Raw genomic sequence first — 19,558 nt, forward strand, 5'->3', positions numbered from 1 at the left:
ACCTCTTTAAAGAAAAGCTACATCCGGCCTGACAAAGGACAGGAAATAAATGCCGGGATAGAGAGAGGACTACAGAATTCTTGTTATATTTCCTGCTCCCTGGCGGAGAAAAAGAATTGATGTTTGTGCTGAAAGAGTGTAGATGTTACATAGAGACCCGTTTTGAGAGGTTATGTACTACTCAAAAGAAGTTTAAGAACATCCTATTCTTTTATATAGGGGCGTTGGGATAGCCTAATGGTTACAGCGTTCGCTCGTCACGCCAAAAATCCGGGTAAGATTCCCCAAATGGGTACAATGTGTGAAGCGATGTTCTTTAACTTCTATATATCTAATTTGAAATTGGAACCCACGACAGCTCTATATGTTATTATAACTTACTGAATTATACGATTTCTCCTAGATTCTTACTATTGTTGGTTGTGCATAAATTATTCAAGGCCTTTCCTCTGGTGACTATGCCATCTAAATAACCTTGTATAAAGCCAGTTCCGTATAAAATGAGACCTCCTTGGTCTAGAAGGTTTCAGGCCTATCAAAAACAATTGATATCCGGTTTAACTCACAGAAAATTATTTTGCCCTCAACTGTGTTCATCCAGAGAGTAAAGCATTTAGGACATCCTGACAAACAATTTAATTTTTTAGTAAATTTTGTTCCATCTGTAAATCGGATGTTGCTGATTTTTTTGGTCATACTAATGCCTAAGAATTACATTATTGTGGTAAGGCGCCAAAGAAATGATGTCTAAGATTGAACATGTTGATTATTGGCACACGATATGTACAAGATAGGTTCGGCCCCACACAAGCAGACAAGGGTACATTGACGACGCCTCCCTTCTGCAAACAAGCACAAAAATATACGGTGTCCAGAATGGTAACACAAGTGGTATCTTCAATGTCCAATTCAATTCTTTATATAAGTTAAAAAGAACAGGGGCGGTCGGGTAGCCTAGTGGTTAAAGCGTTCGCTCGTCACGCCGAAGACCCGGGTTCGATTCCCGACATGGGTACAATGTGTGAAGTCCATTTCTGGTGTCTTCCCCCATGATGTTGCTGGAATATTGCTAAAAGCGGCGTAAAACCATACTCACTCACTCACTCACTAAAAAGAACAAATAGAGGAAACAAAAACAAATAGCTGAGGTTTTTCATTTGCATAACCAAACTTCAAAGCTTCAAAGTCAATCTTGTTACATTCTGTTTTTGGCACTGCCGTTTTAGGTGGATGGTATTGGACGAAAGTTGTATTTATGTAAAATATTAGGTTGAATAAAAATTGAACATGGAATATTCTTTGAGTTAAAGTCGAGAAATTCACGAGTGTATTAACAAACACTGACATTTATAGCAAGTTCTTAATACAGTGGAACTCTTTTTCCGGGCCTACCAGTCCAGAAACCCCGCCTTCTCGACCTTCCCTTCTTATAACGAAAGAAGCATTACGACGTACCCAATAAACCGAACATTTATTATGCAGATGAACTGAGGACAGTACTGTGCGGATTAAAGAGGTTACACTGTTTACCGTTTTTGAACATTCGATGTGTATACAAGTATCAATTGTGGCACAGGCAACACAAAATATTGGTAGCTGTAACACACAAAGGATTTCACAGACACCCGACCATCGCACTGTATGCTAGTAAATGAAACATCATACACTGTATACTAGCACGTGCAATGAAACATCCTCACCTTGAAAATCCTTAACTCGATATATTCCTTAAGACGAGGTAACCTTATGATCCTGGCAGAAATATTAAAAAAGTTAAATATCAAATACTCATGGTAGTTATATATTGGCAACCCCTTTTCTCCGTCTGTCTTCGGTGGTATCCAAGAATACGAGGTGAAGAGGTTTCAATGTTTTATAACACGTTCATTATTATGTGTTTGAAACTTGTATCTTAATGCCATTTATTGTTATTCACCTGCTACAAATAAGTATGTGCATAAATAACAAAAATTATATCCGAAATTCCACTGCAATCCTATAACCTTCACCAAACCAATTTGAGAACAGATTTCACTTTGTCATTACCAATATTTCGATATATCTGATTTTATTCAATCCGAAAATTACAGTATTATATTCAGTAAGAAGGGCCAGGGATAAGTTATAAACCACAATAATCAATTCAGTTATGATGTGAATTGTTGATCAGTTTATTTATTACGTATCCAGTAATGTACAGAGGCTTAGTATGGATGTGATGTACCGATGTGGAATAAACGGTGATGGAAACTTGGTTCAGTGGATGTAGAATTGTCATTTGTTTGATGTTCACTTACAAATACACTTCACAAACTGTCCCAAACCCAAGAGTGTTTAATTACAAGACGTAAGGGACCAATCATTTGATTTTATTGGTGGTGGAGCATGCGTGAGTGCCTGCGTGCTTTTGTCTGTTCATCAACAACTACAAAATGTATTGCTTGGAAAAGTAATTGTGCTTCTTGGCGATAAATACAAAATAAATTGGCAGCCACGTCAAATACATTGTTGCAAGCTGGGTTTTCTTCGTAAAAAAAGATATTTAGAATCGTAATTTTAATTTGACAAATATATCTGATTTTGCAGATGTAGCTAAAAAAATAGCTTGACGCCATGCAAGATCACAGCATCCCCTCCCCACCACCCAAACCCCAAAAATAAAAAAATTATCGGTTCTAACTGGGGCCACGTTATATTTTATCATATTGCTGTTATAAGGAAGAACATGCCTCAACACTTTTAAGTTGGCTAACAATGGATTCCTCCTGGACTCTTTAAAAGAGATTTTCAAAACGTAATTAAGCCGTTTTCAAATTCCAATACATAGCATTGGAAGTTTTGTGACCATAGATATAGTTACATTGTCTATCTTTAGAGGCTCAGGAAAATGTGTCAAAAATGAAAGCAAATGCCGTCTGCTGTTTACTGAGCAAACACTATGTGAAATGCTGGAGTTCCTCATTAATAACATCTATGTAAAAGTTGGGGGTAAAACATTTAGGCAAGCTGTAGGCATCCCCATGGGCATCAATTGTGCTCCCCTTCTTGCGGATCTGTTTCTTTAGGCATATGAATCGCAATTTCTGCTCGGAATGTCGAAACAAGGTAATTCGGCCAAAAAGTTTAACTTTCGCTCAGGATCAAGATTACAACATTTTAGGCCTCAGTATGGCTTTCCAAATGTTATACGATAGACATGTGGAGAACATTTCCACATGCGATGCAATTCCCTATTTCGACTTGTACTAAAATTGTGTTCACGTGTGTTTTCAGGTGAATAATTGACATGCCTTTGCAACTGTTTGTGACGAGTGGGGCAGGATGGGCTCACTTTTATCATCACAGTGATTCATAAACACATGTTGATGACATAGTCGGATTCGCACTATCGAGTCTGTGTATGGCAGAGATTACTTATGATGGAAAGGGTTTAGTCGATTGTATTGTTGTTGTACTCTTTGGGTTACTGACCTTGAGTAATTTTGAAGGGAAAGGACGACGTGAGGTGTGATGTCTTTATAAACTAAAAAAACTCATCAAAACGGAACCTGTTTTAAAAAGTGCGTTGTCGTGTACTACGTTATAAAGTCAGCTCCATCTATAAATAGAGCGACAAAAACCCTTTTCATAACCAGTAGAAATCTCTGCATAAAGCAGAGTCGATTGTGCGATTCCGACTATGTCATGAGCATGTGTTTATGAATCACTATCAAATAGTAATGATACCAGGTGTTCAAGAAAAACTGAGCGTATCCTGCCCCGCCGGTGGTATCCATCACAAACAAATGCAAAGGCAAGTCAATTGTTCAACTGAAAAAATGTTTCACATAAGAACCGTATATGATCACAGTTATTTATATCTATAAATATATTTGCAAGGATTATTATGATCAAAAATGAATATGTTAGATAACATCCCGTGATTCGAAACAAATCAGATATGAAAACCAACATGGCCAATGCGATTTGTGATATTTTTAAAAATATTTCATTTGAAAAATCTCAGACTTGAATCATTCAATACAATTGTGATTTATAATATCCCAAATTATTCATAGACCAAAGATGGAGGTTGTGCTGGCTTAAGTATGTGCATGTGTATCAATCAATTATTCTATAAAAGAATTCATATCCGTTAAATGAACACTGAGGCTTACTTTTGAGTCCATAACAAAATATCTCTAAATCAACCAATTGCTTTCATTTGTTATCTGAAATATGTGATATGATCGTCTCTTTTTCTGGCTGAGATTTGTAAATTACATTCATTGATCATAATCATTAACGTGTTGTTGGACTATTAGCTACAACCACCAAGCACACACACTAAAATCCACCGGTTGATTGTCACGTGAAACTATTGAATGCCATATGACGTAATATCCGGTACAAGTTGCTCGACGACTGGTCCTGCACACATTTTGTAGAGAGAGCACAATGCGCATGCGTGGGAATTTTTGTATCCAGGCACAGTCACAAGCTGAATTTTGGAGGCTGTCACGTGACGAATCTCGCATCCACCAGTAGACGGGTTATACTTGTAGTACGGGTTAGTGCGTCGATAAGTTAGAAAGGTTCTCATTTTTTCGCATTCTGAAAATAAATAAACACCATTGAAACTTGAATAAAGAGACACTGCCCTATCGCCGTACACTCTGTGAGCATATGAAGGTTCACGTGGTGCTCCGATTATAGTGTTCTATGTTACATCTAAGTAGAAAGAATATTGATCATCAGTCTATTGCTGTACTAACCCATGGGGTCTCCGAGTTTGAATATGTCCCCAGCAACCACTGCTGGTCAGTCCAAATGGATCGAGTGGTCAGGCTCGATGACTTGGTTGATTGCATGTCATTGTACCCCGACGGCGTGGCTCCTTGCTCACAATATCGATCACTGGATTGACACGTGCAGACTTGATAATTTACAGGCTGCCGAAGTATTACAAACAAACAAACAAACAACATATTGCTGCAAAATAACTGATTACAACTTACATAATGAATACGTCAGAAACAGAAATTTAATTTTATGACCACAAAAGGGAGTGAGTTGCAGTTACTCCGAGCAGGATTACAGCAATACGTGTCTGTTGAATGAGGGAGAAAAGCTGAAATGTGATGCAGGTCTTAGATATTTACCCAGACAAATCAAGAATTACAATTCGAGCGAATCCGGTTTTCAACCCACAATCATCAGATTTTGGTACGTCTAAGGGACGCAACTCTTTGTAGCAGTTTCTCAAACCAGACTTCACGTAGATTTTATGAATATAAAAATGTCATTGTCGTGGTCAAGTAACGGATACCAATTTCCTTACGTTTTTCCATTTTGTCTGAGAAGTTTGGGCAGCATAGTGTCTGCGGAATACTCTTTTGTCCTCGGATCCGACACGACGTGCCCTGTCTACACACTTTACCCTAAAACATACGAATAAACCTTCAGTGAACAATACCTGCAATTCGTAATGATACCGACATCTGTCTGACTTAGCTGCAACCCTTTTGCCACCAGTAGTCATGGGTTGCTATAGAAGGTGGGTGAATGAGTGAGTATGGTTTTACGCCACCTTTAGCAATATTCCAGCAATAAGATGGCGGGGGAACACCAGGAAATACACACATTGTACCAATGTTGGGAATCGAACTGGTGCCGTCGGTGTGACGAGCGAATGTTTTAACCTCTACCTCACCACCCCGGCATGTATGTATTTTAAAGCAAATGTATATTATAAATTATAATTCAGAACAAATAGCAGAATGCACACAACTGTGAAGGTCAAACATTTAGTAAGAAATGTTCAGTGATGATTTTGAATATAAGGTGAATGCATGTCAGCTCTGCTTGGGAAGGTATTATGATCAAATCATTTCTTAGAAAATATTTTAAACAGTTAATACCTGGAGGAAGTCGATGATTGGATCTACATCGTTTACAAATATCAAAATATCGATTTTTAGTCCCCAATGTCAGGACACCTCTTCTCGATCGTTTTTCCTGCATTCCAAGTCATTGTCAATGCAAGAAAATAACCATCCTGTATTTTCTTCTGAAACATATTTCATTTGGCGTAAAGTGAAGAATAGCTGTGGAAATTATATGAATGGACCTCTGAAAATATGTGATGACACCAGGTGTTAGCGAAAAGGGCTGAGCATGTCCCACCCTACCGGTCGCACCAGCGATTCATACAATTAGCACAAAAAGTAATTTTATATTGCCTGACGCCCAGCAGTACTTCTGCCATGCGACGTCGACCTTAAGTCATCTCCTTAAATCCATGGCGGCAGACAACAGACAGTTGACCATTCGTCCATTCCACCAAAACGTCCAGGCAATCTAGGCCATTTTTTAAATTAAACTTGGAACAAATTGTAGCAAATTTGAACTTACAAATTTATTTCACCACAATACATTTCTACAAGGTCCCCAGAACAACGTACTAAAAGTCCCAAGCAATCCTAGTTTGGGAAATATGTCAAATTTGCATAATCAAATTTATCATTCCAAACTGACTCCCACAGGAGATATCGCTTGGGTGAGCGATCTACATTGTAGATATCGCTGCACTGAAATTGCATCACAATCCTTTGCAGACCATTGTGACGTCATTTATTACCATGACGTCACAAATAAATGACATCACTAATGGCTCTGTACTGAAGCTGTCAGCAGTACTTTTTACACTGAAGACACTGCTTAATTATTACTGTCTTCAAACTGCAAAAGTTGGAAGAATGATGTTGGATGATAAATAAATCTCCCCCTCGTGTCTTTTGATATCAAACATATGAACACTCGTTGATATTTTGATATCAAAAGACACCCAAAAGTGTATTGACATTCCATGTCTATCCAGCAATCTCTTGGCGGCCATCTTAGAATTTTTGGCCTCACCAGGATGGTCTGGCGACGGAGTTTCTTATCTAAAAGTGTAGACTATACTTCAGTGAGTTAGTGTACCAAGTAATAAATATGCATATAAGTCCCAGCACACTGTTAGAGTTAAAAAATTCCACAGTCAAAACTCATATTAAGGAAATTGAAATCTTGAAATTGGCGACCATCTTGATTTTTGCATCTGGGACTTTGTAGAAATGCATTGTGGTAAAATAAATTCTGTTCCAATTTGTTCCAAGTGAAATCTAATTTTGCCTGGACTAAAAGAAAGGCCTTACCGGGACTCACCAGACAAGGGAGCCACAACGAGCAGCGACACACCTGGGCAGTGACAGGTCCCCGGGAGCACAGGTAGCGACACACTGCTTGTCGAGGATCGGGTTCATCCTTCACACTCTGCATAACACCTGCCACGTGACAGGTATTATCACATCTATCATATAATGGGTAGTGTTATCGATGCGATCAATCAGTCCAATGAACTCTGTATCACGATCCGTAACATGAACAAGAGGTCACCTCACAGGGATTACTTTCATTTCCAAACTTTATTCAATGTCTGCTTGTTCAATAAATTATTTGACAAAAGTTCTTGACATCTTGGACACTGTATCGAGAAGTTTACATTTTATTCATTCGCGATATCAAAGGTTAGTATGAGTGAAATTATTTCTGAAACATTTTGATGAGTGAGTGAGTGAGTGAGTGAGTGAGTAAGATTTACGCCTCTTTTAGCAATATTCCAGCAATACCACCGCAGAGAACCCAGAAATGGGCTTCACACATTGTACCCATATGGGGGATTCAACCCTGGTTTTCGGCGTGATGAGCTAAGGTTTTAACAACTAGGCTACCCCCACCGCCCCAGATTATTTGAATGGATATTGATTTTGAATTATATTTTATGATGAACAAATTATGATTTGTTTATATCTGTACCTTAAATACATGAATGCACCATGTGATACATACGTTCGTTTAAAATGTGTGCGTGATACAGCATGCATATATAAGAATACACCAAGTGACACATATGTCTGTAGGTTATTAATGTGTGTGTATGAGTGTGTGATACAACATGTACATACAAGAATACACCGTGTGACTCTCACATGTCCTTTAATAATGTTGTGTGTGTGCGTTCTTGTGTGAGCGTGCGGTTATGTGTGTGTTTGTACTTACTTTCAGGGAGGAGAAAGGTTTCGGTGGTGATATTCGAATGCCGCCTAGCATCTAGTACAACCAACAACAATCCCAGGACAGTGATAGACATCATCTGTAACATTAGAATTATCCTCGGTAAATGTCATTTACACATAAAATAGCAGTTTACCATAATATTGTGTGGGCCAACTAGAGAGGTATGGTACATTAAACACTGATTGTTTAAATTTACAAGGCCCGCAAAAGACCATTCTAACCTTAAGACCAATGATTTCGAAACAGCTAAAAACAGGTTCCACTGTATTACTCAGAGTTTGCTAAGGATCACCACTTTCAATGGTTGAAATAGCCAAAGACAATATGGCGTGAAGACATGTTTAATAAACCCAAGTCCGTTGCCATGTGCCACAGAATGCCAGCACACAGCATGTGACCAATTATCAGTCAGACCACCCAACAAAATGAGTGTATCCTACCCAAACTGAAACGTAAAAAAAAATCACGAAAACAAATTCGGTGTCCAAAAAGACAACTCCTAGTAGCGTGTATGTGATCCGGCCTCACCCGTGGTCTAGTGGTAGAACGTTCGCCCTACCGCGTCAAACCCAAAGACGTTAAAAGATGGTACTTGTTGTCACCCTGCCTGTCGCTCGGCATTAAGGAGCTAAAACAAGGAATGGTCGGCTCGGAGTCAGTATACCGTGTCTGAGTGGGGTATTCATGTCAAACTGCCCCATGGTATCTCAGTGAGCTAGCACTATAAATCGGCATCAGTCCGGACTAGTACAAGCAGACACACACACACACACACACACACACACACACACACACACGCTATATAAGTGCAATAATCTTGGACGCGACGTTACACCCAATTACTCCTCACCTCAGCTTATCGTGTACGTGATCCATGTAATGCATTCTTACACGATCCAAACACAGGGTTTCAAGAATTCAAGCACCTCATGCACATCGTGCCTATGAATGCATGCCTCTTCATCATGAAATTAAGGTCCTATATCGATTACCCAATCATTGTGTACCGGTTTATTTTAATCTTTATTTGTTGGAAGATTATTCTTATATCATCAAAACTTGATCCTTAGCAAATTGGGAGTATACATTGTGGATATGTGCTTAGGAATCACTATTAACAAGTGATGATTTCAGGTGTTAGCGAAAAGGTGCGTGTATCCTGTTCTACCAGTGGCACTCGTCATAAACACACGCAAAGAAAGTCAATTGTTCACCTGAAAACAACACCGGAACATGTGGTACAAATCAAAACAGGGAAAATTGCACCGGACATAATTTTTGTCCCTGTGCGTCAAATTAGGAATTGTCCTCCGCTTGTCTACCTTGGCACTTTGTGAAAGCTTTTCTGAGGCCTTGAATGTTTTCACACTGATTAATCAACCTTGATTCTCTTTGAAATCATCGTAGAAAGAGCATGTATAATTTGTGAAATGGAGACATGGAGTACTATTGTCCGAGGTAAAGGGAGAATTGACCACTGGAAAGTTGAAGTCATCCTTCTTGCCATACAGTCTTCTGGCTATGTATTTGTTTGGATCTCTAAAGCCTATTAATGAAACAAACGACGAGTGGGGGTTGTTTATTGAACAAAACTAAACACTGCAGGGAGAATAAACCATAAGGGGTGCTGTTTGTAGTGTTGGATAGTGGTGTACAAACTTGAAAATTCAAATGTTTTGACACAACTAAACTAAGTTCTTTTCTGAGATGTAAGCATTCAAGCAAATCCTTTTACATTTTTGGAACCAACATGGTATAATCCACTTGTCTCAAATACTTTCTGTGAATATAAAGAACTTCTTTTCTTGATTGTATTAAGGTTTATGGTTAATCTTTGAGAAAGGGGTTTTGTGTTCCATTTGCAGGACTTATCAACCCATTTATGTTTGTGCGGACTCTGTAATCCAATACAAACAATGCAATTCATTGCGTATTAAGTGTGCCAAATGGAGCCTATTGTTTAGCTTTGAAATGGAAACTTAACGTCTTCAAACGCGTCTTTGACGAGGATTCAATCAGAGCAATGCCTGAAGGATCAGCGATATGCAGTCATTTGAGGACTGGCGGGCATTAAAAACTAATATATTCCCTCAGGTTGTTTCAAAGCATCAAGTATGAAATAAGTTGATTAAACTGCTATTACACAAATTGTTTTCATCATCATTTCATGAAAGTATCGATATTCGACTTACGAGATGATACTCTTAGGGTCCCGGCTCTTGTAATTCTGACACCAAAACACTACGACGTACTAACAAAAAGTAACAATGAGGTTTGGGGCTTTTCCAAGTAAAACGAGAATGGAGTAAAAAAGTTGGAGTGCGGGAGACAATATAAGCTCTTTTGCATTCCATTTTAAAAAAACAAGAATTAAAAAGCTGGTATAAGACAACAATGTTGGGCTCTCAAACTTTCATTTTTTACAATAAAAGTTGGAAAGCTGAATGGACAAACGATACAAGAACCGAATCAATATTTACAATTCTTTTCTTTACTAGATACCGAAAGAATAATGTGACAGTATGTTTGAACCGAGGATCTTATTCTGTTCATACTTTAGTGAAATGTATTCGTGTATTCGTGTAAGTGGATGAACTCTTTATACTAGTCCTGATAGGACCCATTGCTGTAGGAGGGTCGGGTAGACAGGTGGTTAATGCGTTCGCTGGCCTCACTGAAGGCCAGAGTTCGATTTCCAACCTGGTGTCCAACGCCGTAATATTGCTGGAATATAGTTCAAAGCGGCATGAACCCAACTCACTCACTCACCTATTAATGTGACTATCCAGAGTCGGGAATGTAAGTATTCTCTGTTTGTGCAGAATTGGTATGAACAAAAATATTAAATGATTAAATGTAGCCTTTAAGTATCACGTTTAGTACAAAGTGCTTATATAAATCTGATTTGATAGAGCCAAATGCGTTTTGCCACCGATGGGGCAGGTTATACTCACCTTTTGGCGAACACCTGGTATCATTACTATTTGATAGTGATTCAGGAACACATGCTTATGATATAGTCCGAATCGTGCAATAGGCTCTGAAAACACCTGGTATCATTACTATTCGATAGTGATTCAGGAACACATGCCTACGATATAGTCCAAATCGTGCAATGGGCTTGATGATTATTTAAATGCCTCAGAAGTTGGAAAAAGAAGAATACATGACACTCTTTATGAATAACAGCTTCTTTATTGTTTGTTACGACACTATACGTCACTGTTAGAATGATCGATTCATATTGAGCACTTCACATTCCCTCTTCAACGATATCTCGAAGCCGCCTCGGGACTGTTTAGGTTTTTAGGGAGTGTAAATCATCAATATTTCGTATTTGAATCCCAATTTGTCATTGTCACATCAAATGAAAATCATAAAAACAAAATTTGATTGCTTTAAACTTAAGTAGCTTCTTCAGATTGCAAATTTGATAGGTAGACAGTTTTAACGGTTTAACCACCAAAAAGAAAATTTAAGCAGTGGGTTTTTTAATCTACTCACATGTTCAACACAACAACATGTATTGAATTCTCACAACGTTAAACTGCATACCCGAGACTGACATAACGGACATTGGATACAACACGATCGTATTACTTTTTTAAGAAAACTTGTACCTCAGCTGAGAAAAACATTATCTCAATTCAAGGAATTCAATCACGAACTTACACTGATGAATCAAAATATGCAAAAGTGATGACACCAGGTGATGACCTTCTCTATCGGTTCCTCCTGTGGTGCATCAAGGTCAAAGCCACAAATGACGCTATACCATTCATCACATGGGTTTTATTTACATTAATGTTTCTATCTGATCCACCCTCTGACACATTAGTCACTTAAAAGCGCAAAACATCAAACCGATTAGTTATCCACGGGTCTATGAATGAACAATTCATCTCCATGAACAGGAATTTTAATCATCCATGTATCCTTTAACAGATTAACTGGTTAAACGGAATGGGTGATAAGTGCATTGGCAAAGTGAAAAAACATGCCAATGATATGTCATGACCAGCAATAAATGTACGACAGTTAATCATTACTAGTGCTACCGAATACATGAATGAGTATGTAATATGACCTGTCTGGTCGGCAGAGATCGATTTGAAATTTTCAGTTGAAATGCTATTTAAGACAGGTCGATATGGTTCAAGATATTGGCAGAACATTGTTGTTAGTTCTGTGGAAGCTTTGATTAGGGAAATAATATGCCACATGATAAATGACAAAGTCGTAAAAATGATTGTCCATTATGACAGGTATACTTGAGATATACTTAGAGATATACTTGAATTCCAAACCACTTTATATGTTCGTTATAAACGTAGTTTACTGTCTGTAGATGCAATCACAATGAAATGAAATGGTTGAAGGATCATATCCACAGTCATTTCATCAGTGTCTGCACATGTCTGCCATAGGAGAAATATACTTTTGAAACTCCATTGCTTGAATTACAATATTAAATTGCAATGACCCCCGGTCAATTCTCAACGTGTAAACAAATTTGTTTTTCAAGGATATCTTCTCAAGAATGACCTTGACCTATAACATAAGTACAAACTTTCCCTTCGAGTGTTAAGGAGATAATTTGTCAAATTTGACGCATCAGTTCCATCACAGAGTTGCATCAATACTTCGTGGTTTCAAAATGAAACCTCGAGGGCGATGATGTTATACATGCAAGCTTATAGTGATTAAGTCTGTTAAGAGTAACTAAAATTAATGATAAATCAGTAGGTTTTTCTGGTAGAGTTGATCAGTGTATCCCATACTATGGCCTTCATGTCGGATTGTCACACCTCTTCCCCCACGGGCACTTTCTTTTTAAATCAAAATTGCCTCAATGGAGGGCGATACCAGTAGAGCAGGGCATGCTTACACAATTTGCGAACACCTGGTGTCATCAATGACTTCAGTGATCCATTCATATAATTTTCATCACTATTTTGCCTTTTACCCTCAATGTATTCTTTTCGGAATATATTCGAGGCTGATTATTCACTGGCGTTTACCGTTTGAATTTACTTCCAAGGTATCTTATTTCAAAATGCAGATTTTACATATCTCTTGGAATATGTATGACTAGATCAAGGTGTTTCTTTGCCACTGGTGGGACAGGATACACTCACTTTTTCTCGAACACCTGATATCATTACTATTTGAACGTGGTTCATAAACACAATCATGTTTATGATGTAGTCTGGATCTGTTTTGATCATGGAAATGTTTTGTGTCCCCAAAAAAATTAACTCAAAGTTTATCGATTATAACAAAATAGATGACTATCCAAGCTGAAGACGAAAACTTTTGCTTTTAAGTTTTGTGACTGTCAGGATGCAACCTGTCTGATGAAGACGTCTTACATGAAATAGGGAAACAGCGGGAGGGATGATTCAACAACTGCATGCACTATGAATTCTGTGTCAATGGTGACAGCAGGTTCACTTGTTTTTGTCCCAGCGGATCCTGCACGTAATCGATACCTCTTCGTTTCGAACTACGGATCACTTTTATATATAATTCATACAAGCTATGTAGGATTTAAGGATCGATACAGATTAGGCATAAATACAAAGTGTTATTGTGTTGATTTATGTTAAAATTCAACCCATTACCTTAATGTAAACTGTAAACCCGCCAATGCATGATTTTATTATGATGTTATTAATAATATATTGCTAGTGTAGCGGCCGTGACCCGAACTTCCGATAAATCTTTTCGTCGGGATTTCCCTTAGAGCCAAACACTTCTTTTCAATATATATATAAATTCATACTTTGAAGTTTACACTGTTTCTTTTCATGCTGATTGGCTGAAGAGGTAGTCACGTGATCTGATATTTGGAGTTCACACACCTGTGAACGGACAAAAAAAGTTCACACGATGTGAAATTGATCGTGTGAACTTTTGCCGGAACTACTTTCCGGGGTTTCCCCGAAGTCTCGATCGGTGTTTACGATTAACTCGTTTTTCTATTTTCTTTTTAATACCTGCATTTATCAGCTATAAAATCAATTTAGTATTTTTGCCTGGTCTTGTAACATTTCATCTGACTTATAAATAAATAAATGCTTTGATTCTGGTGATTGATGTCTAACTGCTACATGAAACAAAATGGATTGTCCTTGCGGTGATTTGGATATGGAATGGCTATCTTTCAATACTTATAACGCGAGTGAAGAAAATTAATTCTGTAAAATTACTGAGGTGAACGGAATTGATTTATTGAGCGATACTGACTTTGATGCCTTGTTTTCGGAAATGACAGGAATCTAGCACCAATGAAAACAATTTCGTACCCTGTTCAGATGTGGCCGCTGACAGTACAGAGCAAACGCGACTGCTCCTGATGGAGTCCTCCTGATCAATCCCAAACTAAACTCCGATTAACTATCGTATCGGGAAAAAAATCTAAGATTTTGAGAAAACATAAAAAGTTAAGGAAAGAAACTTAAAGTTTTAAAATCCCAAAAACTTGCCTACCTCTTTTATCGATTGGTCATCGGAGACGAGAAAATATCCGCAGACGGAATTAGAAATCTACTATTCCGGTTTCTGAGTTGGCCGTATTTCTCTGTGCATTCTAGGCTGAGAAGCGGCGGCACATGAGAAGTGACGGGGCACGGTAATGAAGCTGGCATCAGGTCATACAGTAGCTAGGTCCATCCCAGGGGACAAGAAACACCAGCTAAGCAAAGTAGTACAGCACACGCGACAAATCCCAAACTCCAAATATAACACACCCTGACGTTGAAAATTAACACAAAACACAAAGGTTTCAGAGCACTCAGTTCAATCCCAACCAGTCCATTCCGCATCGTCCGAATTGGTTTGCGATTATCCAAATACAAGCAACACATTCATAAATCGGTGATATTCCCAATTTGCTAGTGCCATGAGAGTCGGGTGTTTTCCATAACTCCTCCATAAACGTCATTTTCAACAGCAGTAAGTATAAATTTCATCCTCATGCTCCCGTTCGACTCGAAATACACCTCTTTACAAACTTATGTGACGTCATATATAAATCCGTGCTTGAAGGTTGACTTCGCCTCGGTGCATCGAGGTCATGTTTATATTTTTGTTCAACTTCCTGTAACCTATTTTGTAAAGATTTGATTTATCCCAAATTTTGTTTGTAAATTTGTTCAGAGAATGAAATTATGTTGACATATTTCTAGGTTATATTGTAAATATTCAAAGAACTATTTTTGCTTGCGTAACTGAGTATGAGTGGGGAAACGTATACGACATTGTTGCAATGTTCTTCCGCGAAACCAGAGGACTTCAAATTTAAGCAAACAATGTATTATTCAGCGATACAAGTAAACGACAAAGTATGAAATTATAAGAATTGAACGTCAGTTTGGATGGGTTCATTGAAGTGTGAATGATTTAAAAGCCCTGGTTAAATTTCCGCAAGCTCGGAGGTTCACACAGTTTAACCAGCGCTTTTAAATCGTTCACACTTCAATGAACCCATCCAAACTGACGTTCAATTCTTTAATTAAATTTTCGTTGTGTTCATTGAAATTCCTGCATTCTGATTAGCTGAATTGGTCACGTGTTATTGCATTCTTTTCCCAATATATATATATATATATATATATATATATATATATATATATATATATATATATATATCATCCAAAACTGGCTCCCACAGGAGATATCGCTTGAATGAGATCAAGCGATATCTACACTGTAGATATCGCTGCAATGAAATAGCATCACAATGCAGACCATTGTGATGTCACTGGTTACCATGACGTCACAATCAAATGACATCACTAATGGCTTTGCTACTGAAGCTGTTAGCAGTACTTTTTACACTTAAACACTGCTAATTACTGTGTACAAACTGAAAAAGTTGGAAGCATGATGTTGGATGATAAATAAAATCTCACCCTCGTGTCTTTTGATATCAAATATATCAACACTCGTTGATAAAAGTGGCAAAAATCCTCGGCAAGCCTCGGATTTTTTCCACTTTTATTAACTCGAGTTGATATATTTGATATCAAAAGACACGAGGGTGAGATTCTCTCTCTTTCTCTCTCTCTCTCTCTCTCTCTCTCTCTCTCTCTCTCTCTATATATATATATATATGTATATATATATATATATATTTATATATATATATGTGTGTGTAGAAACAAGTGATTTCATCAGGTGTATAAATATAGAAAAAACAGATTCCAGATATTCGTGCTTGTCAAAACTCCTTTATCCACACACAAGATCTTTCGCCGTTCAGCGGGTCTTCAGGTGTAATGAAAACTTTAACTTATATTGTAGTCCTAGCCGACGCATAACAGTAGTATTTGTGGCGTCATAATGTCTATGATGTAATAGTGACAATAGAGGGAGAAGTAAAACGTAGTCCTAGGCGACAGCCAACGTTATGCTTTTGACGTCATAAAGCAGATGACGTCATAGCTAATGATAATAGCGAGAGGCATGAATGCCTTATGGCGTGAGTGCACAAATACACATTGAGCTACATGGGAAAGTTTTGAAAATTATACTTTTGAATTAAGTTTAGGTATCAAAAACCTAATGAACATCTGTTCTTTTTCGTAAATGTTTGTCATTATTGAACAATTTATAACACAGACAGTAAAATGACCACTCCCGCATTCATTAATGTGTTTGTTTACATTTATACAACGTACATTTGGATCTCGAATTTGTTGCCTGTGTACTGTGATTCGGTCTTTTAGTTGCATACCAGTTTCTCCAATATAATGCTCACCACATCCCGCACATGTTTGAATATATACAACATCTTTACTTGAAGATGACCTTCAAAGCCGCGACGGTTAAGGGCCGGGTAATCCAAATTAAAATTTATCAGATATAGTCCCGGGAAACCCGAACACCGATTCTGCTGCTGGTACCGCGAGCGCCAAATGGATGGTTTGGCCGTGAATGCGTTGAACCGTGAATGCATACCGTTTTATCATATAAACGAGGCATACTGAAATACATCAGTAGAAATAAGCTTTATAATAGAAACGAATTCAGAAAGAGTACAGATTCAAAAATACATAAAACAAAAAATCAATCAATTTAAACAGATCACGAGATCATCAACTTACAGGAATTGAGTCTTCTAGCGTTCGCGGATGTGTTTACAGATATAACGCTTTTTTAAGAAGATCAAACATACCGAAAACCTTCCATGTACTGAATTGTAATATTTGTTATGAAATCGATATAACACTGAATACAAATGCATCCTGTATGTCTTATGTTCCAAAATAATACGTTCACCACCAATCGTTATTTCGACTATTTTCTAAATTTGCGATTTTTTAAATCAAATTGAAATACGAGAAAACTATTGAAATAACGAAAATATGATCGAAGTAAGGAGAGAAAAAAATCGAAATTTTGAAAAAATAATCAAAAATTTTAAATAAAAAGAAATATAAAATATTTCGAAATAGTTGAAATAACGAAAAAACATTCGAAATTTCGAGTTGTTGAAATATACTTGAAATCACAAGAAAAGAATCGAAGTAACGAGAAAATAAATCGAATAACAAGAAAACTCGAAATGTCTAGATAAAAACAACAAATAATAGAGACAAAAAGTAATCTCGATAAAAAAATAATATAATTATGCAACCAAAGTGGCACTATTAGGCTTTCGTACAAAATAGGGAATTGCATCGGACATCATTTTTGTCTCTGAAACGACAAATTTGGAAATTGTGTCTTTTTTAAAAGTTTTAATGAGGCCTTTTAATGTTGTAACACGCGCCCGTTTTATAAATTATCTACAATTAACCAAAAGGAGGAAGGTGGGTGAATACGGGTCTTTCCCACGTTTAGATATCAAGCACAATCTTAAGCATGTTCAGACCCTAAATGCGTCAACGTAGGCACGAGCTTAGGTTTGTGTTTAGGATCTAAAAACATGTTTACGGTGTATAGATATTGTAAGTGGATGTTTATTAAGGAAAGGTTCTTAGTCGATTAATTTGTACCCAAATATTTCACCACTGTAAGTCAATATGTTCAAAACAAAAATACCTGTTATATATATTTAATATTTGTGTTGATGTATGTCAGCTGCAGCTGCTGAAACTACCTACGATGATTGTGACGGACATCCGATTTTGTACAACCTTAAAATCAACAAACATAAATGATAAAGGCATAAATACGATCTTACTTACGTATCTGGTCTGTGATATACATTTCAGCATTGACCAGATTACTTGTGCTGGAACTGCAAAATTACCACTGCGCGGGCTTCGGATACAACTGATGGGATAGCCCCCAGTCCCGTGGAAGGTTGAGGCGAGACAGTTTGTCAAACGTGTCTTCTCAGGGTCAACATTTAGGCAATGTGATCACAAAGTTGTCAAAACTTGATTTACTCACCGTGATATGTTTGATGGGCAATACATTATACCACATAGATATGGCAAACGAATAAAAGTAACATCGGAATTGCCGGTATCTTAAATTTTCAAATTGTTTTTAATGTATTTTCAAATGCAAAAAGAAACTATATGTATGTTACTTTCATTTTGAAGTTTAAATTGTAATCCGACAGAAAATGTAAATGAGATATTTTAGCTTTAGGCTTGTTGAAAATGTATGATCGCTGAAGCGTGCAAAATAATAGGGTGTCACTCATAGGACATGTAGCACCAGGATGACACTTTTGGGATGATTTTGTGGTTCAGGTCTCGCCTAAACGTGTTAACATCGAAGTAGGTCACGCGTGCGTACATTTGCTACTTCATTAAATACAACAAATGTATAAGTTGATCAATGTAACGGCACATACCGTAATGGCAAGTGTCAAGTGGTCGTTTGTAGTAGAATGAATTATGCTTTATTTACGACTGTGTTTTTCGAGACTCGTGGCGAATGCTTTTCTGTATCATACAGGAAATACTCATGGGGAATGTAGCACTGCATTTAAACGGAAGCGAGAATGTTGGATGACTTTCAACAGTGAAATACCATGGAGAATGATGTGTTACTTTTGAAAGGAAAAGACGCAGGGGAATTTCTGTACTTTTAAGAGGCAAAGGCCATGAAGAATGGTCTATAACTTTTAACATGAAAATACCCCTGGAGAATATTGCACTACTTGTGACATGAAAATATAACCTTGGAGAATGGTGTACTATGGACAGTGGACAGTGGACGCATAGATAATGATGCACTGTGTTTTAACAGAAAAAGACGCGTGGAGAATGCTTTTAACAGGCCAAGACCATTGCCAATGTTGCACATCTTTTAACAGGAAAAGACCCGTGGAGAATGTTGCTCTACGTTTAACAGGACTTATAACAGGGAAGAACCAAAGAACTACATGAAAAGACTCACGAAGAAAGCACAAATATGGTCATGGTTTCGAATCTCAACTACGCCCCGATTTATTATCTTGTGTCTGTCAGCAGCATACCGTGCTCAATACTGA

General features: G+C 37.5%; 1 protein-coding gene across 1 annotated transcript; it reads right to left on the minus strand.

Moving 5' to 3' along the window:
* Positions 1-4,260: 4,260 nt before the first annotated feature.
* On the minus strand, positions 4,261-8,185 carry LOC139443685 (uncharacterized). Its single transcript, XM_071224623.1, has 4 exons — positions 8,083-8,185; positions 7,189-7,307; positions 5,321-5,420; positions 4,261-4,593 (listed from the first exon to the last, which is right to left on the minus strand). The coding sequence occupies exons 1-4, from the start codon at positions 8,183-8,185 to the stop codon at positions 4,358-4,360; spliced, it is 558 nt and encodes a 185-aa protein (XP_071080724.1). The 3' UTR covers positions 4,261-4,357.
* Between the last annotated feature and the right edge of the window lie 11,373 nt (positions 8,186-19,558).

Source organism: Haliotis cracherodii, unplaced genomic scaffold (assembly GCF_022045235.1).
Source record: "Haliotis cracherodii isolate W230 unplaced genomic scaffold, xgHalCrac1.p SCAF_5, whole genome shotgun sequence".
Classification (NCBI taxonomy): domain Eukaryota; kingdom Metazoa; phylum Mollusca; class Gastropoda; order Lepetellida; family Haliotidae; genus Haliotis; species Haliotis cracherodii.